This window comes from Vitis riparia, chromosome 10 (assembly GCF_004353265.1).
Source record: "Vitis riparia cultivar Riparia Gloire de Montpellier isolate 1030 chromosome 10, EGFV_Vit.rip_1.0, whole genome shotgun sequence".
In the NCBI taxonomy this organism is placed as follows: Eukaryota; Viridiplantae; Streptophyta; class Magnoliopsida; order Vitales; family Vitaceae; genus Vitis; species Vitis riparia.
The window spans coordinates 5614797-5638537 of NC_048440.1; the positions used below are offsets into that span (position 1 = coordinate 5614797).

A 23741-nucleotide genomic window follows, 5' to 3' on the forward strand; every position below is an offset into this window, starting at 1 on the left:
TCAGCTCTCTAGGCTGATCCTCTGTGCCAAAATCAACAGTCTCAACATCCCCTGTAGCAGGTGAAACTCTCTCATCCACGGGATCAAGGTCATGATCAGAAGAGTCCCTATCCGAATCGGGCCATGCAACCTCATCATTTATATCAAATATCTGTGAAGTGGGTGAGTGGGGTGCAGATATAGAGGTACTATCACAAGAGACAGGCGAATACTCAAAAATGCTCAAATCCATAAATGAAGCAATAGAAACATCGTCAGAGCGGGAGACAAATCCCGATAAAACATCAAAAGAAAGAGGTGGGTCCACAAGATCGGACGCTCCCTCAACTGGGCTAACAATGCCCTCAAACAAACTACTATCATCTTCTGGAAGCTCTGGAACAGGAAGAGTCTGAGTCCCCTCAAAGACCTCAATGGTAGACACCCCAAACATATCAAATGCTGAAACAGGCTGAAGCTGAACAATGCTGGTAATCTGGCTCATGGTCATCATGTCCACCTCATCTCGGTACTCATCATGGGAAACAACTCCATCAATCATCTCAGTAGAATCAACCATCACCCCATCACCAGTGATCTCCTCTGGAAAGCATAGAGATAACATGCTAGCTCGATCTGGAGACGTGGGAGTGATCGTCAAAGGGAAAGAAGGGTCGGGAGCCCCATCACTCAACTGTAGCTGGTGAAATAGATGCTGAAGATCGGTCTCTCTATCTGTATGTACCACACTATCAATCTCCTCTAGACGGGGTCGAGTCTCTGATCCTCTGACAAAATAGTCAGCCAAACTCATCCTATAGGGTCGAATAGGATAATCAAATGGTGTGCGGGATAAACGGGCTCTCACCCTCTCCTTGCGCAGTCGCGCCATGTGACGATAATCAGCCTCAGTAGGGATGAATCCAAGTCCAAATGTCGTATCATGGTCAATGGCAGCTATGAACTCGCTCGGTCCCTGCTGACGTCGTCCTAAACCCATGCCAGGTAGAAAGGTCATACCCCTCATCATATCAAGGACCACTACGCTACTGTGCTGATCAAATGACATAGCCACGAAGTCTCTACAAAAATCCTCAATCTCGAGAATCTGTATCTCATCAAAAGTAAACCCAGTCAGAAGTAGGTCGTCCTCACTGTGACTGATCTGAAGTACTGGCTCAGAAGCGGCAAATATATCCCTGGTAGAGTGCACTGTGATGACCTGCCCATCATGAATAAACTTCACCTTCTGATGAAGGGAAGAAGGAATAGCTCCAGCTACATGAATCCATGGTCGGCCTAGTAGCAGGTTAAAGGATGTAGGAATCCTCAAAACCTGGAACAAAGTGGAAAATGTGGCTGGACCAATCTGCAAATCAATCATCAAGGTACCCATAACCTCCCTCTTGGTGCTATCATACGCCCTGACTGTTTGAGTAGAAGGACTAAAATCTGAAGGCGCGAAACCAAGGGCTATAGCAGTGGCTAAAGGGCAAACATTCAGGGCTGAGCCGTTGTCCAGTAGGACAGACGGGACTCTACGGCCTGAACATCCAACTGTGATGTATAGAGGGCGCACGTGGTCTAAACCATCAGGTGGCAAGTCATCATCTGAAAATACAATGCAAGTGGCCCTGCCAGCCGTCATCATATGAATCAATCCCTCTGGAGTGGTGGTGGTCTCTACCCTGATCTGACTCAAGGCTCGAATCAAAGCATCTCTATGAGTACTGGATGATGCTAATAAACTCCAGATGGAAATGCGAGCCTGAGTGCTCTGTAGCTGTCTCAAAACCTCATCATCCTCTCTCCTAACCTCCTCATGAGAAGCCGCATCCTCAAATGGTCTGACTGCTGGTGGTGGTGGCTGAGCTATCCTCCCACTACGAGTCACAATCTGTATCTCCCTCCCCTCCGAGTCATCATCCTCTGGCCATAAAGTGAACGGGACAAAAGTATCCTGACATCCAATGATCAAGGGTGTGGGATGAGTCAACTGGAATGGTGCCTCGTCTGGGATCAAACAGAACGGTGTAGGGGCCTGAGAACTCAATGAAACCCCATCAATCTCATAACTATCATGCAAAACAATCGGCTCGGGTAATCCATCATCCCAACTCAACATATGTATACTGTCATCTTCTATAAGGTCTATGTGATGAATATCTCCTGAAGATGGAGACGCTGCGTGTGTAGAATGAGCAGGAAGAGGGTTCGTAGTCACACTTGGCTGCCCCAAGTTGACCAAACCCTGGTCTATCAAATCCTGAATGGCATGTCTCAAAGCAGTGCAATGGTCTGTGTCATGCCCTGGTCCCTGATGGTAGGAACAATGTAAGTCCATCCTGAAGCGAGGTGGTATGGGCTGGGGTAAAGGCCTGGATGCTAATGGAGTCAATAATCCACCCTCTGCGAGCTTCTGAAAAGCTCGACTCAAAGGCATACCCAACTGAGCAAACTGACGTGGTGGCCTCTGCACATAAGTAGTGGTCTGTGGAGCTCGGGGTCGAGTATATGGGGCAGGAGGTCTCTCTGCGACGTGTGCAGCGAAAACAGGCTGTGAGACTGGATGTAGATAGGTAGGAGTCATAGGTCTAGAAGGAATAGGTGGTCTGTAATGCGCATGAGGTGAAGGTGTATAGTAGTACCCAGGAGTCTGCCCAACTGTCTGATAGCGTCTAGAAGGTCTCATCCCTGCTGAACTGATAGCACCAACATCTCCCGATCTCTGTCCTCCTGAAGGCCTCTTCCCCTTAGAATCAGTAGGGGAAGACTCAGACCATAATCCTCTAGCAATGCCCTCCTCTATACCATACAAAGCCTGTACCAAAGATCCAAAATCCGTATGGGGAAATCCCATCAAGTGTCTAGCAAATCTAGGCTGCAAGCTCCTCATGATCATGCTAATCTGATCTCTCTCTGAAGGACGGTCTATAATCTGTGAAATCTTCTCCCTCCAGCGGGAGATAAATGAAGTGACTGACTCCTCCGGCCTCTGTCTCAAAGCCTCCAACTCTCTCCTCGAAACATCAATGACAGTGTTAAATGCAAACTGTCTCAAGAACTCCTGGGCTAAGTCATCCCAAGTCCTACGGCGTGATACCTCCAATGAAGCGAACCAACGCTGTGCAGCACCACTCAATGACATAGGGAAAAGCATAACCATCTGGGCCTCATCCAGTCTGTGGGCCCTCATAACTGTACTATAGAGTCTCAAATGAATGCGAGGGCATCCTATGCCTGTGTATCTCTCAATCTCAGGCATCCTGAACTTGGCCGGTAGACTGGCCACTGGTGCTCCATCAAAATCCTCCCAAGTAATAGCTCCCTCTGAAGCCCTCATCTGTCTCAACTTCTGCTCAAGTTTATCCATACGAGCATGTGGGTCCTCTGAGATCGGAGTAAGCACTATGGCAGGAGGTGGTGCAACCTCAGTCTGACTATGCAGAGTAAAAGGTATAGTCTGTGGTGCTGGCTGACTGTGCGGAGGTGGTGGTGGTACTGTGGTATCAAACTGGATATCCTCCTGAACTGGGACCTGTCGGGCCTGCTGCCCATCTATCCTCTGGCCAAGGCTAGCTATAGCCTCCTGGATCGAAGCCATGGCCGCGGCAAACTGGTCAACGGTAACTATCTGAGAATCCATATCCCCCTGATTTGATCTCTGGTGTAACTGGTCTGATGCTCTGGTCAATCTACCTCCAACTCTAATCCACGAAGGCAAATCCAGACTGGTCACGATAAACTCTCCTACAAATATGGAAACACTGGATAAGGTGCGGTACAAAAGCGACTCTATATGAATCAAGTGCGTAGAAGCAAAGCCCAAATATACTCAATCTGATACCCTCCTCTGATTACACCAAAAGGAGACTAAGGAAGGGATAACCAAATCCAATCGTGACCAAGGCAGCTCTGAAGGTTCACAGATGCACCCACGTGTAGGAATGAAGTCTTAATTGGATCTAGGTTAACCTACAAGGTTAAGGCGGCTCTATAAGATAAAACGGGTGGGTCAAAGGATCCCTAGCAGAAGCGATCGTACCCTCCGATGGTACGCAACCCTCTGCACGCCTCCAAGAAGACGGGGTGCTTCCATGCAAGGTGGTCATTACCTCCACACATGCACTTCCTCGCATTCCCAGGGGGTTTCTTAATGGTGAAGGCTCTCCCATCTCTCAACACTCAAGGATAATCTAAAGTGCACAATGAAGGATGTGGGTGCATCCGAAAAACCTAAGATCTAAAGTGAGATAGTGAACGAAGACAAGCAATCATACGAACATGCAAGAGAAAGGGTTGTCATGCAACAAGCAGTCATACTAAGCAGATAAGTGTCATGCAATCAAAGTCCTATCTAGCATATGTGAGAGTGAATCATGCTGAAGTGAGCAAGCAATCAAGTGATCATCCAAGGCAATCAAACATGTTAAGATAGCAAACCAAACAAGCAAGCAAATCGAATCACCTTGCCTAGAAAAAATGGGGTACCCTCTAATTGACCAATTAAACGCCACAATTTCCTTAAATAGTGTTCAAGCTTGATCCTCAAAAATCCCCAGTGGAGTCGCCAATTTGTGGACCCGCATTTTTCACGTGCGTCCCCACTCGATCGGCGAGACTCGCTTTTTATTTGTGAAAAATTAATTTTAGAAAAGTTGGAGTCGCCACCTATTTTATTTTTATTTTAAAGGGAAAATAAAATAAGAAAGAAAAACCCTAAAAAGTGACTCCATAGTTTTGGAAAAAGCATGTCTTTGGGAAACCTGAGTCTTGGTCCGGGGATCAGGTTACTTACTGGGAAGGTACCTCTAGGAGGTAGCACCCCTCTAAGCCCTAAAAAGGTCTCTACTGACTAAGTTGAGGGAAATGTGGCAATTAATCAGTTAATTATAGATACCTAAATAGGCTAGGTGATTTTAGAGAGTGGCATGCCAAACACGATCAAATTGCAATAAAGGAGAGTTAGGGTGCGTACCTGAACCGCTCTTCAAGCGCTATCATAAAACATAAAAGTTAGTGTAGAAATGTAGCACACAACATTTGTTTTATTCAAGCAAATCAGGCATATATCAAGACATCCGAGAATCACGTCAAATATGGATATGGTCATCAATGGCATACAAGTCCATAGAGTTCTAGAAAATAGATGAGAAGAGAGCATACCTGGATAGCAAGCTAGTACTCCTCTATGTGAATCAAGAGCATCTCAACAATAAATACGAAACAAATTCATGTATATCATCAAGAAGAATAAAAAATCAACATATCAAGCAAACAATATTGAAGAAGGTATCATGAATGTTGGACCCCCCACCAAAGTCCATATTACTTTTGCACGAATCGATTCAATGAATTCCATTGTTTGGAATCATGAAGTTTGTTCATGCTTGTGAAAAATCAAGAAGATAAAAAAAAAAAAATGGTTGAAAGTCAAAGAAAATAGTGAAAGTGCATGCCGAGAGGAAAAATGGCAGCAAAGGATTATTGAAGATGGATTTTTCAATGCTGAGAATATTTAGTTGAAAAATGATTCAAAAATTCAATGTAAAACAATAAATTCCCAATCAAAGAAGCGAAGAGAGGAGGAGGTGTGTGTAGCAAGATAGCCATGAGGGACTGGAGCTTGGGAGGTTTAGCTGTTGCTAGATTGCTGATGGTTGTATGAAGAGGCCTCTGTACATTGCTGGCATGTCTAGAGTAGAGCTGGCCATATTTATTTCAGAGCACGTGCTCACTTGCTGCCACTCATTCTCAAGTTTCAAATCTTCACTCAGAAGTTCATCTGATTCATCAATTTTCTTATAGTTCACTTTTGGATTTTTCTGTAGTTCAGAATCTGAGTTTTCTAGCTCATTGCGAACTTCATCTTTTGCCCTTTCAATAGTATTAACTGGTCTTCTTTAGCTCGCATGGGAAAATTCACTGATGTAGCTTTTCGAATAAATACACGGACTGTTGCAACATCTCCAAGCTGTACGTGTGTTCCACTTATGTGAAATCCTTTGCATAGCTTTCTCTGGTTGAAACACTTGAGTCAATCTAGAATTGAATTGCTGAATGGGAGTCTGATATGAGCATGAAGGAGGCCGCTGTCCAGCACATAAACTTTCTGGCGTATTCAATGAGCCATCAAATCCAATAGCTGAGTCTGAATATTCATCATTTAATCCACCATCTTCTTCAAATGAAGGAAGCTCCATTGATTCTGGTTTGAATCTAACCTTTGCACTGATTTTATCCATGTGCTCATTGACAGTTTCTTCGGATGATAATGCCTTTCCTCTAATTTACTAACACAGTCTTTGTAGTCAATTTTCAAAACATTGTCGCTATTCACATTATTGCCAGGGTCAAGAAATGATAGGAGATTCATAAACTCCAACGTGCTCTCCTTTATCTAACCATTATAAAGAAGAAGCCTTAAATCAGCCACAAGTATCTTATATTCTGCAAAATGTGATGAAATTCTGGGGCGTTGACATTCATCAATTATGACAGCTTCCCATTTTGATTCATATTTCCATTCACCCTGTCATTGACATTGAAAATTGGGTGTGTAATCTTTACAAGGGCAGTAGGTGGTATATTGGCAAAATGGTCATAGTCAAGAAGGTGAGCTGTCACTTCTCTAAACCTGTCCCCTCAACCCTTATTAAACGTTTCAGGCCTGATTGCCCAAGGGTTTTCCCCTTTCCCAAAACAACCTCATTCCATTTAAAATTGTGCTCCTCATTTTCCGAAGGCTATATCCGCGTGCCCAAATGTTTGGAATACATAATTCTGGTCAGAATGTCTCTACTGACAGCTGCAGAATCTGAACCAAGCCATTTCGAATCTCTTAGTGCGTAAGTTACATCTCCAATGCATCCATGCGTGGTATTGAAAGGTGGCAGCCTTCAAGTTCTGAATGTTGCGGCTGTCTTCGAATTTGGGATGGTGCGTAGCGTAAGTGGATGCAGCCCATGAAGAAACCTGTGCATGGAGTCCATTAGTGCTCGCAACTTCTTAAAAAAAATCCTGGGGGTTCCTCTAGAAAGCGGACTATGCATGTACGTGTGTTCTCTGAAAATCAAAACTGTGCGTGGACTTCTTCATGCGGCTGTGAAGACTTCCCGAGGTGGCGTGTTTCTGTTAGTGCGTGGTCCCCATGGGAGTGCAGGCCGCCCCTCAATCCATGCTCTTGGATTTCAAGTGTCCGTCCAAAGTGGCAACATGAGATGTTTGTTTCTCTCAAAGTAGGTTCAGATTTTTGTTTCTCTATATTAATGATGCGACTGTTCCTCAGAAAATCCTCACTTGGTACCCTCTCCTCCATATTCAGGTACGGAGCAATGAACCCTCAAAGATTCTTTGGGGTCAAGCTTAAGAGACTGAACGTGAATACCAGAGATTCTGAGCTATGACATTGCGTTTAAGTCTTTTGGAAAGTGACTTTAGAAAAGACTTCAAGGCGGAATTCTGAACTGCAATGTAATGTGCATGACAGCCTTGGAAGTCTCATCAGAAAAAGTTCAAATTTCTTCCATTGGAGGCCTCAAATTCAACTTCTTGATTCGTCAAAGAGGGTACCCTCATCACTAGAGCTTTCCATTACACTTTGAGAATTTTCTAGTCCGTATTAACTTTGAAATTTTTCTGATCCAGATTTTAGTCCAAGAGATGCAGGCCTTTGATGGTCGAACTTCCTTTTTATCTCAAGTAATTCACGAACATAAATTATGGGAATATCACCAGGCTGAACCATAGTACCAGCTTCGCTGTCTTGTGAAGAGAGGACCCCGAGTCCACAAACTTGAAGGAGAAAGAGAGCACATAAGTCACTTTCCATTGTAACTCCTGACAATATTGTTGATTTTTGAATTCAGAAGGGGTGTCATCAGATTGAATGCGTCTGCTCCCATGTATGACCCACCACTTCGATTTTGTTGACAAGCGCCAATAACAACTGAAATCCAACTCTCTGAGTCTTTACATCATGCTGTCCACAAGCATCCTTCAGAAACCTAATCAGTGGTTCAATAAAATTCTTAGATGATAGCGAATGCCAAAGTTGATCGTCACCCTTCAAGTCTTTTTCTGCATCTTCGATCACCTGACATTTAGGACTTCTGTGGATGTGTATCAAGTTCAGATAAAAACTTCAAATCTGTCTCAGGTTTATCCGCATACCATGACATCTGCGAGATTCATTACTAGTCTTCACGGAAATCAAATTTAAGCCATCTCTGATATTAATGCATGATGAGCCTGAACTGTGACGATTATCTAAAGATTCAAGTAATATACTGTTGATATCTACTGCAACTCTTTGAGAACTGAGGCCTCAGAATTACTTGTGCATGTTTTTTTATCAAATGATACTTGCAAAGAATCACTGCCAGGCCTTACCACAGAATCTAATTGCTGTACTGAAATTATTCAGGTTGAAATTTATGGCTTCTCCATTGTCAATGTACCTGATATCTAAGAAGATAGCAAGGTGCTCTATTGCAAGAACACAGCTGGCTGATTGTCCCGTGAAGCACTCGTTATCTGATCCAAGCACTCGTTCAGCATCTCCAGAAACACTTTACCCTTCTTTGACGTTCTTGAAGTGTGTTTCCCAAGCATACAGCTTCAGGATTTTTATGTTTAGAAGTGATTCTGTAATAGCCTTCAGCTTCCATAACCAGAATTTTATCGACTTCGAAGAGAAACTCCATTTGATGAGCCACCAGAATTATAGTTTTATGAGCAAGAGCAGCTATGACTTTTTCATTGAGAGGAATTGCAGCTTTGGGGGAAGGCCAATGCAATCTTCAATTCCTGCATGACTAAGGATAATAGGCTTCTCCTTTGATATTAGACTAACAGTTACGGATGAGGATCTATCACTGACTGCAAATTAGGATAAAATGGACTTCCTGAAGCGATATACGTTGCTGCTGTTGCATACTGAGGAGGGGTGAGCCTAGGAGACTGCATCATAGATTGTACCTCAACTGAAGGGAACTTGGAGAGTGCATGGGGAAGTTTTTCCATGTCATTATAAGAGTGGTTCATTCCCTGAGAGATCTTTATGTGGAGGTAATGCGATTAAATAGTTCATCCATTGCTGTAGCCTCATTAAGTCTTCTTGGTGACTCTAAAATTCAGCTTACTAGTAACCAGATGGAACACACATTCTTCTGGTTCAGGCATTCGTTTCTGGTCAGATTCTAGCGCCTATCTTGAGACCCCATTATTCCAAGACCGAATTCATAGCCCGACGTAACCTTTCCTAAGAAGTTGGAGACATTGTTTCTTTGGTAGAAAAGCTTTCAAGACCGTGCTGAGGCTCTGAATGTTGATAGCTTTCCATTACAATTGACGTGAGTTCCTCATCAGTAGTGTCATAAGAGTGACTTCATGAGAAGTTTCTTGCTGTATCAGAATCAATAGCATTAGGGGCTGCTTCATCACTTTTGCAGGCAGACATTCATCTTTAAGAACCAAACAGCTAGGGAGCATCATCATAAACTAACTCATTAACAAGAAGTGGACTTCCTGACACATCAGGTAAGTAGATCTTAGATTTATGTTCATGAAACTGAACTTCAGCCAGATATTACACCTAACATGTCATCAGGCTTCAAGAGCTCCTGAATTCCGAGTTTCAAAAAATAATTCCTTGAAAACTGCTAAATCAACTGGTATGACACGTATATAGAAGCTGAATGGTGGAGATCATTAAGGACAACCTCATCAGCAGTTGCGAATCCATCTCCCACTCAAATCCATCGACACTCTTCTAGGACAGTTTGACAGGCTGCCATTTGCATTCAATCTGCATTTCGACAAACTGAGAATGCGTACATGATACATCTGTTCTGTTTTAACATCAGTAGCACATCTCAATCATCTTCTTGTGGAGGTCAATGGCAGAATTCACAACTTTTAAGGATCACCCATCTTCTAGTGCAATCTATCTGTCATAAGAGGAATAAATTGTCTTGCCCATAATTCAATCAAATAATTTAGAATACGCAACTTTGGCCAGGCATCTCCGCTAACAGTGGCAAAGTCTGGACCAAGCCGTTTCGAAAACCAGATACCTCTTGGTCACTAATTAAACCATGCCTCCTTCTACTTGGTGACCTCGAGTGAAGACATTCCACCAGAACCAATGCTGGTAGCAACCTTTTCTGAAACCATACTGTTAAGAGATCCTTCCACTCTATTGTTTTCCAATGAAATATTAGTCCCACTGGAACAAGGCTTCGTACTAAAAGTTTGCACGGTTTCAAGACCAGAAGCTGTCATTTTCTCCTTATCCTGTTTTGGGATCTTTATCACGTAAGGATGGGTCGGCGACAACATTTGGCAAGCAGTCTAGTTTTACAGGTTCCTCATTGAGTTTATTCAGCTGTGAACTTGAATCATCCATATTAGGCAGTGTAATTTTCCTAAGCTCTCTGTTTCCAAGTATCAAACACAAATTTCTATCAGAAATAACCGTGGGGTTTAAAGTGGCCATAATTGCCTTGGTTACTAGTGAATTGGATTTGAAAGAAACATCAAGTTCTACTGGACTCTTTTCTCTCTCGTCTACCATTCCATAATCCAAATATTCGAGGAGATCTTTAACTCTATATTGACTGATACTGCACAAACGAGAAGCCCCAAATCTTATATTCTGATCTTGCATTTATTATCAATAGAATCTGTCATTGTTGAGACAAGTGAAAGCCTGCTAGGATTCCAGCCCAGAATTCCACGAATAGAGAAACCCAATTTGATTCAACAATCTGCAATCATGTGCCAAACCCCACAAACAGCCCACATTCTACACAGCCTTCGTAAAGTTTCTACCTTTCATGAAATACTCAATGCCCTCGTGGTCTCCGTAGCCCAAACGCCAAATGAGGGAAGAGAAATAAATACATAGAAGCAGAAGACAAGAAAATATAATCCAAAAGAAAGCAGGAGAGATACAGACGGGTGAATAGGCAAGCCACAATTCATTGTTTTCAAAAGGGCTTAAAAAGAAACAGGTAGGGACTCCAGAGAATAAGAGAAGGGGTCTTGGATATCGATATCAACGACAATCCCACACATCAGCCATTAAAAATAGAGATTAAAAAGACTAAAAAAATCAGAAACCAAAACATAGCATGTTCACGCTTAAATATATTCGACAAGAGAAAAATCAGTCCTAATTCTCCACAACAATCAATAAGATGACATCGGGCTCGCAGAATAATATTCAGGATCATATAAAGATGAGAGTATGTGAATTTCCCGTGACCATACCTGGAAGAGCCAATCTTTGAGGAGAATTGCTCAGCTTCCAACGAGCAGGATGCGTGCTGTCAGTCCCTCTCTCTATACTTCCCCTCAAGACGATCTCCCAAAAATCTTCAGAATTTCCCCTCAATCCTCCCATCCGTGCTCCTTCTCCTTGCAGAATATTTTGTTTCCTTATTTTTTAGTCTTCTCCTTCAAAAGCAAATCTTCCCAATTTCAAATTCCCCTCCAAAACCTTCCAAGGAGAGTCCCACCTTCCTTAAACTCCAATGGTAATTTTCCTTGCAAAAACATGAAATTTTTGAAGTTAAATAATTGAATGAATAGATAAGTAAGTAAATAAATTAGGAAATGGTAAAAAAATAAAAAATAAATGAATAAATAAATAAATAAATAAATAAACAAATAAATACAAAAATGGGCCCCACAAGCTATGCAACCACACAAGTCATACAAGTCATACAAGTCACGTTAAAAATGTCTTAATGGGCCAAGTGTGCCTAAGTAGGCCTAGAGCGGTGCCTAAAGGCCAAGTGTATCTAAAAGCTATCCTAAAAATGAATGAAAAGTCTAAGTCTAAAATAGGGCTGCCAGGGGTCACAATAAGGGATCAAATAATCCCTTAACCAAAATCTCCAAGGTGACTCAGAAAAAGGTAAGTGGTGAGTAGTACTGGGCCACCAAAGAACTACTGTGGAGCACTGAAAACGAACTTAAGGACATGTGTTAAAGGGACAAAATTGAGGGTCTACACTTTGTCTGAACATGCTAACTTAGATGGAAAGAAAAATGCTGAATTTGTTAAGCAGATACATGAGGAAATAAGACTTAACATTGAGAGGAGAATGGAGCACTACACAAAACAAGCTAATAAAGGGCGCCGATAGCTGATTTTTTAACCCAGAGATTGGGTTTGGTTGAACATGCGAAAAGAAAGATTTTCGGCACAAAGGCTGGTGCTAACATAACACTTCTCTTACTTTCTTGACTACGCACATAAGAATAAACTTCACTAAAGCATGGAAAAGGTTCTTTTCCAAGTACTCCACTTCTTACCCTATCTGATTCAGGCTTAAGACTAGCAAGAAAGTCATACACAATCTCATTTCAACATCCTAACCAGCATTGTTGCATCTACTATAGTCAAGTGTTAATGAAGATCCAACTCTTGCCACAACTTTCAAGGTATTATAGTAAGTTGTCAATAGTGAGATCTGTTTGTTTTGTCTTTGTGAATCACAGTCTTTGACTTATGAATCTTAGCAAAATTTCACTTCTTTGAATAGGTTGGCAAGACGACATCCCAATTATGCGTCAAATGATCTCACATTGCCTTTCAAATCGGAGTATATATTCTTCTCTAGTTCTATCTCTTAGACCAATGTAGCACAACCCTAGGACGGTTGCTTACAATCAAACAAGTGAGCTAAGGCTTTTATCTTTTAAGGTTTAAAAAGAGGAACAAGGGATAAGTTTCTGACAACAAAACAAAACAAAACAAAATAAAATATAGAGAAAGAAAATAAGGAGAAGGGATAGAACCTTAGAATCATATTAAGGCCTTCTAAGAGTTTCACTTAAAAGAAAATCAATGGAGTCTCACCATCACAAATTGCAAAGTATGCAAGAAAACATAATATTATTAATCATCAATCAATACATTGGTTTACATTAATTAGCCTTATTTGCAAGTTTCCCTAAGAAATCTAAATTTCTACTAAGATTCTAATAACCTATTATGATTCTAATTTTAATTCTCCTATAACCTAATTAGCTACTCTAAATTTTACTCCAATAAATATTAATCATAATTTAAATTCCAACTAATACTAATGTTCATCCTCATCAATTTCTCCTGACTTGAAAAAAAAACTTGACCTTGAGTTTTAGTGGTTTTCCACAATCAATTGAAATTCCAAGCAATGCCTTCCACTCTATCTTTCTTCATCCACTCTTGACCACGACAAGACAGGATCTCAATTTCTCTTAAACTTGTTCAATTTCATACAAGACAAGTTCTAAACTTCGAAATATTTTTCATTATGCATCATCAACAAGCTTGTGGCAAGTTTCTTCCCACACTCTTCTTGTAAATTGTTATGTAGAAGAATAAGGCCTTTTTTGGTAACTATTTTTGAAAATAGTTTTTTATTCTCCAGAACAAAAAAATAAAAAGACACGTTTGACAGCCAGAAAACAAAAAAAATAGTTTTTTGTTCTTAAAAACAAAAAATGAGATGCTTTAAGATAACATTTTTTAGTTATTTTCATTTGTTATTCCGAGAGTTGTTTTAAAAAATAATTATACAAATATGGAGAATAATTATAAAAAAACACTACATATAAAAGTTATTTTAAAAAAATATTTAAACACATAAAAAATGTGTTAAAAAAATTTCAAGTTCCCAAAAACACTTTTGTTCTACAAAATATCATAGAATAATTTTCAAAAATTGTCTCACAAACTATTTTTTCAAAATTGTTTTTGAAAACACTTTGTAAACAAAGCCTAAAATTCTTGAATTGCCTACATTCAAAAGAAATTTCAGTAATTTTTATTATGCCATCCTAGGATTCTTCATGTTTTCCATGAATCATGATATTGTTTTGCCTTGGAAAGTCAACAATTCGATACCATTGTGTTATTTCAAAACCTAGCAACAAAGCAAAAGTGAATTTTGATATGGATTTTAATATAGCAAGCTTGTTTTGAATTAATGAACTGGCGAGATTTTGATACCTCAATGGTATTTGTAGAATCTGAAGAAAAATTCAAAGCTAAGAGAATAAATTTCTTCCTTGATTGCACTCTGTATATACCCACATATTTATACAAATATTCCTAGCACAAAAAATAGAAACTTTCCTAACCTAATTCTATCAACTCCCCTTGATTACAAGATTGTCCTAATCCTCTCATTAATTACAAAAATATACAACTATAATTTTTCTCAATTACATTCTTCCATACTCCCCTTAAGTTGATGAGTAGATGTTTTCCATTCGCAACATGGATACACTTGCTTGAAACGTTGTACTACTTAAACCTTTGGTAAGTATATTTGCAATTTGGAGGTCAATAGATACACAAGAAGTACAAATCAACCCATTATCTAGTTTCTCCTTAAGAAAATATTTGTTTATCTTTATGTGCTTCATTCAATCATATTGCATTGAATTATGCGTCATACTGATTGCAGATTTGTTGTCACAATAAAGTCTCATTGAGTCATCCCATTTAATCTTCAAATCTTCCAAAAATAATCTTCAACCATAGTAGTTCACAAACTCCTTGGCCATTGCACAAAATTCTACTTTTGCACTGGACCTCGCCACCAAACTCTATTCCTTACTTCTCCATGTTACCAAATTCCCACCAAGAAAGGTGCAATACCTAGTGGTTGATCTTCTGTCAACCATAAATCTAGCATAAACTGCATTTGTGTATGCTTCAAGTGCTAGTCTTGAGTTTCATTTAAATAGGATGTTCTTTCCTAAAGACCCCTTAAGATACCGCAACACTTGGTTAGCAGCTTGCAGATGGACCTCTTTTGAATTGTGCATGAATTGGCTAATCACACTCACAGCATATGCTATATCCGATCTTGTGTGAGAGAGATATATGAGTCTTCCTACCAGACATTGATACATCTCTTTATCTACCATAACATCTTCATTTGCCTCTTCAAGCTTATGATTAGGATCTATTGGTGTGTTTGTTGGTTTACACGCCAACTTTCCTGTTTCTTTGAAAAGGTTTGTTACATATTTCTACTGAGAAATAAAAATTCCCTACTTAGAAGGTGCAACTTCGACTCCTAGGAATTCTAACTCTTTAAATCTCAAACTCCTTGGTCAAGCATTGTCTCAAAGTCTGTCTCTCATTTTCATCATTTCCCATCGCAATGATGTCGTCTACTTAAAAGAGTCTCTCTAACTATAGAATGAATCACCCAATACACCCCAAATAAGGAGAACAAAAGCCCCCACAACACCCTCCCTTTTTCACAATGCAAAAGGATATGATCAATTGACTCCTCATGAAAATAACAAAGGAAACATCTATTAGGTAATGACCAACCCCTCCTTTATAGTTGGTTTAAAGTCAAAACTTTCCCCCAAGTTGCCCACAAAGCAAAAAAGCTTACCTTAGGCGGAACACACACATTCCACACAACACTCGTTGTGAACAACTCTACACTTCCTGCCTCAAGGATAGAGTAAAGGTACTTAACAGAGAAGGATCCATTCTTTGCCTCTAACCAACACACCTTGTCCTCCCCTCCCACAACAATCACCTTATCTTGAAGCCTTGGCAAAAAGCACTCCACAGTCCCAATCTTCCAGCCATTTAGAGGCCTAGAGATGTTAGGAATCCAAACACCCCTCTCATTAGAGTGCATCGACAAGTTCACTACCCATGCCTCTTTGGAGCTAGATAGGACAAATAAGGAGGGGAAAGAAACACATAAAGGCTCATCACCACATCATTTGTCTTTCTAAAACTTAACCTTCTCCCATTGCCCACCGTGAAAGAAACGTTGCATGAAGTGTTGCATCGATTAGCATTGACTAGTATCGAATTCAACTGTGAGGCTACTGGAAGATTTGATGATCACTTTTGATATGCGAAGTGAATTTGACACAAGGCAACACTAGAAATCTCATATTGAGTTGTATCAAGATGCACTGAAATGACTATTTCAATACTAGGAAGCTCAACAAAGTTAATTTGTCATATCAAATTTGGCATCGAATTTATGTTCTGGTATCAAATTATACAAGAATTGTAATAATAAGTAACCAAACAAAAGTTTATATTCTTAAATTCTCTTAGCGTTTAGTTGTACATGTGGTAGGTAATCATTGGGCTTGGTACATGAATCTTTGTCTATAAATAGCCTACTATATAGTCATTTTGGAAAGAGGCATGAGATTAGATATTAGAGAGATGAGAGATTAGTCATTAGTTTGGAGACTAGACAAAGTTTTAGAGTTTCAATTGTAATTTTCTCTATTGAGTGACTCTCTTTCATTCTCTTAGTTGTCAAACAAGATCCAAACCATGGAGAATCTTGTCATGGATAGCCAATCAACTGTTAATATTCAAAGGAGTGATTACTACCCAAAAAGTGCTATTTTGCGTCTTTAATTCATTATGTTTTTAAGCACTTTTGTGTAGTAGTTCTCCATTCTTATTCCAATTGGCATGTTAAGGACCTAGCAATGACTTCTAATCATATTTGTGGCTAGTTTTAGTGTTTTGACAGCTTTTTGGATCATTAAGACAAGCCAAGCAAAGGAGAGAAGCAAAGAGAAGCAAAGAGGAAAACAGAGTGAAGAGAACAGAGGACAGCAGCTACAGTCTTCCTTCGCACTTTTGGAGCACTTCCCGAAGTCCATTTTCTACATGCTATATACCATTTCAAAGCTCAGGAAGTCAAGAATCCAACTCTTCAAACCGTGTACGATTTGGAGCTGAAATGAGGAAGATATGGCCTTCGAAAGACAACTGCATCAAGCCATGGGAACACCATTTCGCAAAGTGAATTTCACCTTGCGAAAATTTCGCAAGGAGATTTTCTTCATGGTGCGAAATTTGGCCATTTCGCACCATGAAGAACCACCTTGCGAAATTTCGCAAGGTGGCTTTAGGCACTTGCGAAATGCCAAAATTTGGCAAGGTGAATTTTCACCTTGCGAAATTTAGACCCTTCATCTTTCCCCTTGCGAAAATGCCTTTGAAATCCCCTGTTTTGAGACGCTATTGATGATATTCCACTGCCGGTTCTCCAAGATATTTTGCTTGATTTTTAGCTTTGTAAATACCTATTTTACCCTTGTAATCAACCAATGAAAAGGTTGCTTTTGTAATAGCTCTTGTAATTTAGCTTGTTATTGTCTTTAAATAGAGGTGAAGAGCCTCAGACAAAAAGAATCTTGTAACCTGTAACTTTATAAGTTATAAGAGCACTTTTGTTCATACGTTTTTTTTCTCTTTTCTTTCTCATTTTCTTAGTAGCCAAACATCCTTGGAGGATGAAATCCCCAAGGATGAGATGCTAAAACCTTTTAGTTTCTTGAAGTAATGGATGCCATGTGAAGCTCCCGTGTCAGGATGGAGATTTCCAAGCCATATATGTAAGTAGCTGAGCGTCCTAAATGTTTTCATTCAAAGTAAAGCTTTTAATCCCTCTGACTTGCTTTGAATGGCCAATACTTGATAACCTTTTGGTCTCAGTGGATTCTTATTGTTAGATCCACTAACGTTCATTAGTTATCTCCTACGAGCCATTGTATTGCAAGTCGAGGAGATGACCTATACCAATAAAAGAACAGTTATGAGGTTCAGCTACTCTTTTTGTAAGTTTTCAAGGACTAAAACTCAGTTGTTAAACTCATACCGGTTCGGGAAGTAAGCATCACCTTAGTTGCTTCCCCAACTCGAGGTGCAAAGTCCCAAAATCTCCATTTTTACACAGTGAGTTAAGCATGGCTATCCAAAGCTTTGAGAAACTTCTTTTTCCATCTTTTAACCTATTTTCATATTAGTTTAGTTTACAACACCTTCATCTTTATATGTTTTCATCTTAACCTAATTTTTATTAAGAAAAGTTCACTCCATCCTCCGAACTTCACCAGTTAAAGTAAAAACCCTTCCTAGTGTTCGATCCTAGAGCCACTATGCTATAATAGCTTTGCTACTTTAGTGTAAGTACCTTAGGTATAAATTTTGTTGATACCCTTACATGTCAAGCTACCAAGAGTCGGGTTATCAAGGAGCTTTCACCTTCGACAATGAAGAGTTGAATGATGCATTCTCTATAATATTCTTCACTTCATTCTTTTAGATCTCTATTTTCATTATCTTAAACTTGAATCCTTTTGATTTTCCATTGTTAACTCACATATCTAATGTTTGAGAATTGAGAATACAGTAGATGCTCTACACTGCATTAATCTATTGTCTTTCATTATATTTGGTATGTCCAATTTTAGGAATTGGAATAAGAATGTCTTCAAGTATAAATGCTTGAAAATCTTAGTTTCTAAAAGATAATTTTAGCTAACAAACAAGAAATACTATCCTAAGTGGATTGGAAATGTCAAATTGCATGTGAATTAATCTTTTCAAATATCAATTTATTAGATCTATTAGATTTTTGAAAATTATGTTTGATTCAATGCTCAGTTGAAGAAACTGATTAATCTGTTTTCATGTATCAAATTCTTGCATATTATTCTTTTGCAGAGTAATCTCAATCTAAAATAGTTTGATTGTCATTAGGAATTTGTTTTTCTATTGTAATTCCCTGTGGAGATGATCTAACCACTATGCTAGCTTTTAGTTATTTAGAATTTCAAAAGAAATTATTTTGGTTTGGGAACAAAACGTATCAATGATAAATCTGGTGTAAGTTTGTAAAACATTTTCAATTACTCATTCTAAAGGCATAAATAATCAACCAGAAAAACGTAAACAATAGAAAAACACAAACAAATACACATTTTCATAGTGAAATAAGAAATTAATTCATTAAAATTCAGGAAGAAAGTTGTGACATTTAACATGAGTTGATCTTCATAAACCCTAATCAAATGAATCCAATGATGGGAAACAATTCTTACATAGTATCATTTGCATAAAATCTCCAAGTACTACTTCAAAAGAAAATAAAGCTTATGTAGCATCAGTTAAAACAACTGCAAAGAGCAACACAATCTATAATATACCAAATTAACCACCTTTTTCTTGGTAAAATTAAGCTACAATTTCATTATTCCTTGAAATATCATGTAAAGCTCATTACCTCGCCTCTTTCCCTCCCATCAGTGCCCTCTAAATCCATGGCAATTGTTAAAGGCTCAATACCAACACAATTTGCCATCCAAATTCCCTTAGTTGTTTGGCTCCTATAGTAAAAAGAAATTACATCTCATGTCTCTCATATTGTCGGGAATGCTAAAACAGAATAAAAAAGAAACAAGAAATAAACAAACAAACCCACACCCTTTAAAAATACAAAGCTTAAGAAACTAAAAAACTAACCTTCCCTTGTATGCATCCATTTCCCTGAAATTGGTATGGAAAAGATGATTCAACAAGGTACTCTTCCCTATTCACAAAAACACAAAAAAGAAAATGTCACTCTCTTAATTTGCAAGGCAAAATGATTCATGTACATACACATGCAAACAATAGATACATATATGTGTTTGTGTGTTTGTGTGTGAAGTTGAACTAGGAAAAAAAAAACCACTTGTTCTCACTTAGAAAATAAATGCAATGATATATATAGAGAATGGTAGAAGTATTAGGAATCCTGAATATTAGGAGAAGATATTAAGAATCCTCCTAGAATAAGAATAACAAAGTTACTAAACTATCTTTAACACTCCCCTTAAGCTAGGGCATATCATTTATGAGCCCCAGCAAGGCAAATGTTGAGAAGAAGAGAATTCATCTCATATTTTTCCTATATACTCTAAATGGGGTTATAAGGATATTTATAAGCTTATAACAATATACCTACCTCTTATCACTCGAAGTTCCTTGCAACTATTGACCATTTGTGGTAATTAGTTTTGCAAAAAAGTTTCAATTGATATAGTAATGGTGGTGGTTGTGTGAAAAGAAACAATCAGATTGCTTGTACTCGATAATTTTGAGAGGCTTTGAAGTTAAGTTTTATCTAGAGGAGAGTTGGACCGAAAAAAAACTATGAAGCTTTTTTAGGTGGAAAATAAGATTTTTGAAGTGAGGTTTGAAGGTATTCACAGGGAGAGAAGATTTTCTATCACTAAAAAAGTAGAGGCTTTATCGTTTTTGTGGATTTTGAAATAGAAGAGGTAGACTGGTTTTTGAAACAGTTAAAGGAATCGGAGTTAGAGAGACAGTTAGGTTTCAACTAAAAGTTTAGAGGAAAAACTAGGACTCATCTCTTAGAGATTTGTTTTAATAACAAAGGTGGGTTCATCAGGGTGTCAGAATTTTCTACAATTCAAAGAACTAAAACTTTGGTAATTCCTAAGGGAGATAGAGGTAGAGGGTGGGATTTATTAAGGAAGGCATTATGTTCAGTTTTGGAAACCTCCTTTAAGGAGCCTTTGACGAGAGGAACTAAGAGGAGTTAAGTTGATAAGGAAATTTTGGATGTTTCTGGTAGGTAAAGGGGTCTTTCACGAGTGTTGTTGTTGTTGGGGGGGGGGAAGGGGGAGGGGGGCTAGAAAAGGTGCTACAATTCCTATGGGGAAGTGGGTTAGAGTAATAATTTGCAAAAGCAAGTTTAGGTTGTAGGATTGGGTTTGGAAGTGGGTAGAGTGATTGCTAAAAAACTGGGTTTGAGGGGTATAGTGTTTATGGAGAAAAATTGTATTTTTCATTCATATTTTAAAAGTATACAACCCTAGAAATATATATATATTACAACAAAAAAATTGAAGAATAAGGAAAGAATGAGAAACTACCCTATTAAAGATCCTTACAAGTCAGGGATTATATACATAAATCTACACATATGGATATTCACACAACTACACACAACTGCACACACACACAATTTTATATTACAAAATTATATACATAGTTGTATATCTTCCATAGCTATATATTACAGATGTAATAATCTTCCACAGTTGTAATAATCTTCCAACACTCCCCCTCAAGCTAGCAAATAGATATTATTCATTCCCGACTAGATAATGATTTCTTAAAACCAGGTACTTGTTAATCCTTTCATTAAGACATCGGCTAATTGACCTCTAATGGGCAAATATGGCATGTAGATTAAGCCACTATCCAACTTCTCCTTAATAAAATGTATGTCTACTTCAATATGCTTGATTTCATCATGATGTACCAAGCTATGTGCAATGTTGATGGTTAACTTACAGTCACAATAAAGTCTCATCGGTGTCTCCCCTTAATGTTCCAAGTCCTCCAAGACAATCTTGAGCCAAAGTAAATCACAAATTCCTTAGGTCATTGCACAAACTTCTACTTCTACACTATCTTGCAACAACATTCTATTTCTTACTCTTTCAAGTTACCAAGTCCCCTCCAAGAAAAGTGCAATATCCTATGGTAGACCTTCGATCAACAACCGATCCTACATAATCTGCATCAATATAGGCCTCCAATGATAGCTCAGTGCTTTTCTTAAACAAAATTCCTTTCCTTAGAGTTGTTTTCAAGTAGTATAGGATTCTATATACAGCTTGTGGATGAACTGCCTTCGAGTTATGCATAAATTGACTCACTAAGTTGATTATGTAAGCAATGTTTGGTTGCATATGTAAGAGGTAGATTAGCCCACCAACCAATCCAGGTACATACCCTTGTCTATGGCTACATTCTCACTTACTTCTCCAAGCTTGTGATTTGGATCAATAAGTGTGTCAATCGATTTACATCTTGTTTTTCCCATCTCCTGCAATAAATGAAGAACATACTTTTGTTAGGAGAAAGATTCCCTTTTTTATAGTGAGCCACTTCAATTCCCAAGAATTACTTTAGTCTTCCAAGCTCATTTATTTCAAACTCTTTTGCTAAGCACCGCTTCAATGTTTTTCTTTCTTCAAGATCATTTTTGGTCACTATTATACCATCCACACAAACCAATAAGGTAGTTACTCCCCCTGAGACAAGTGTTTAACAAAGAAGATGTTGTCACTGTGGCTTTGTTTGTAGCTAACAATTATCATGACTTCGGCAAATTTTCCAAACCAAGTTCGTGGAGACTGTTTTAGCTCATACAAAGTTTTCTTCAATTTATATACCTTTTTTCTTTTCAAGTGCATATTAAAACAAAGTGGAAGATCCATAGAAATTTCTTTTTCAAGCTCTTCAGGTAGAAACACATTTTACACATCACACCATTGTAAGTCCTAGTCAAAATGGGTAGCCAAAGAGAGAAATTCTCACGATGTTCGTCTTGGCTATTAGTGTGAAAGTCTCTTGGTAATCTACTCCATATGTCTGAGTATAGCCTTTGGCAACAAGCTTGGCTTTGTATCTCTCAAAAGAACCATCTACCTTCTACTTTACTATGAACACCCACTTGCACCCTATTGAACTCTTCCATCTTGGTAACTCAACCACATCCCAAGCCCCATTCTTTTCAAGTGTGTCCATCTCAACCCTCATGGATTGTTTCTACTCCTTACTATTTAGTGCCTCAGATAAGGTTTTAAGTATGGTTATGTTGTTTAGGCTAGTGAGAAAATTTCTATCAAATGATGGTAATCTGTCATAGGACACAAAATGGGAAAGCGGATATATTTTGTAAAGTTAATGGATGGAAAGATCATAAGTTCATGAGAAGCTACAATTTGTCAAATCAAAGCTAAAAAAGGGGAATAAGGTGTACTTCAAAGATTTAAAGGAGGAAAAGAAGAATATTCTTACAAACATTGTCAACATTGAGGCTAGTGAGAAAGAAAGGAATCTAACAATGAGTAATTAGCTTTGAGGGCCTTAAGGAAGGTGCTTATGGAGCTATTATTAAAGGAAGAGGTGTATTAGAGATTGTGAAAATGGGTAATTAATTTTTCTCATATTTCATATTATCGAATTACAACAAATTATAGAAACCTTGTAGAAAAATAAGAAGGAACAAAAATAGGTAAACAAATATCCCTACAAATTAGGAACTAGGAATATATCCCTACAAATTAGGAACCTAATTCTTGGGCTAATATCCTATCCAATTACACCTAGTATTCGAATATACTTCCCATAATTAGGAAATTTGTTTTCACATTCCCTCTCAAGCGAGTGGATATCATCCATTCCCAACTTGTTGATCATTCTTTGAAATGACATGCCATTTAGTCCATTAATTAGCATGTCTACTAGTTGATTTCCTATTGGTATGTATAGTGTACAAATCAACCCACTATCTGGCTTCTCTTTTATAAAGTGCCTCATCTACTTCAATGTGCTTAGTATGATAATGTTGAACCGCATAGTGAGCAATACTATTTACTAACTTCTTGTCATAATAGAGTCTCATAGGTTTCTCCCATTTAATCTTCAAGTCATCCAAAATTATTTTAATCCATGGAAGTTCACAAACCCCCAATGCCATTACTTTAAATTTAGCCTCTACACTTGATATGGCAACAACATTTAGTTTCTTGCTTCTCCAAGTTACGAGATTCTCTCCAAGAAATGTGCAATAACTCAAGGTAGACCTTCTATCTACTACTAAATCTACGTAGCCTGTGTCTACATAAGCCTATAAAGACATTTTTTCTCCTTTTCCGAACAAGATTCCTTTATTTGGTGTCCCTTTGAGGTATTGTAGGATTCGAACCACTGCTTGAAGATGAACTTCCTTAGGATTGTGCATGAATTGGTTGACAACTCCAACTGCATAAGCTATATTTAGTCGAGTATGTGAAAGATAAATTAATTTTCCAACAAGACTTTAATACATTCCTTTATCCACCATAATGTCTTCAAGTGCTTCTCCAAGCTTGTGATTTAACTC

At 38.5% G+C, this 23741-nt stretch overlaps 1 protein-coding gene and 1 long non-coding RNA gene across 5 annotated transcripts in view; one reads left to right on the plus strand and one right to left on the minus strand.

The window, feature by feature from the left end:
- The window catches only part of LOC117924380 (protein ROOT HAIR DEFECTIVE 3 homolog 2), a 134098-nt gene that overhangs the window by 87876 nt on the left and 22481 nt on the right, over nt 1–23741 (minus strand). For all 4 annotated transcript variants that reach the window (XM_034843004.1, XM_034843002.1, XM_034843003.1 and 1 more), the window contains 2 exons: nt 19298–19364; nt 19059–19161 (listed from right to left, as the gene is read on the minus strand). In XM_034843004.1, coding sequence (XP_034698895.1) covers nt 19059–19161; nt 19298–19364 — 170 coding nt within the window. The remainder of the gene's footprint in view (nt 1–19058; nt 19162–19297; nt 19365–23741) is intronic.
- Nucleotides 6287–8022, plus strand: LOC117924383. The gene is made up of 3 exons (XR_004652768.1): nt 6287–7217; nt 7304–7547; nt 7627–8022. It is a non-coding gene; the product is annotated as an uncharacterized LOC117924383 (long non-coding RNA).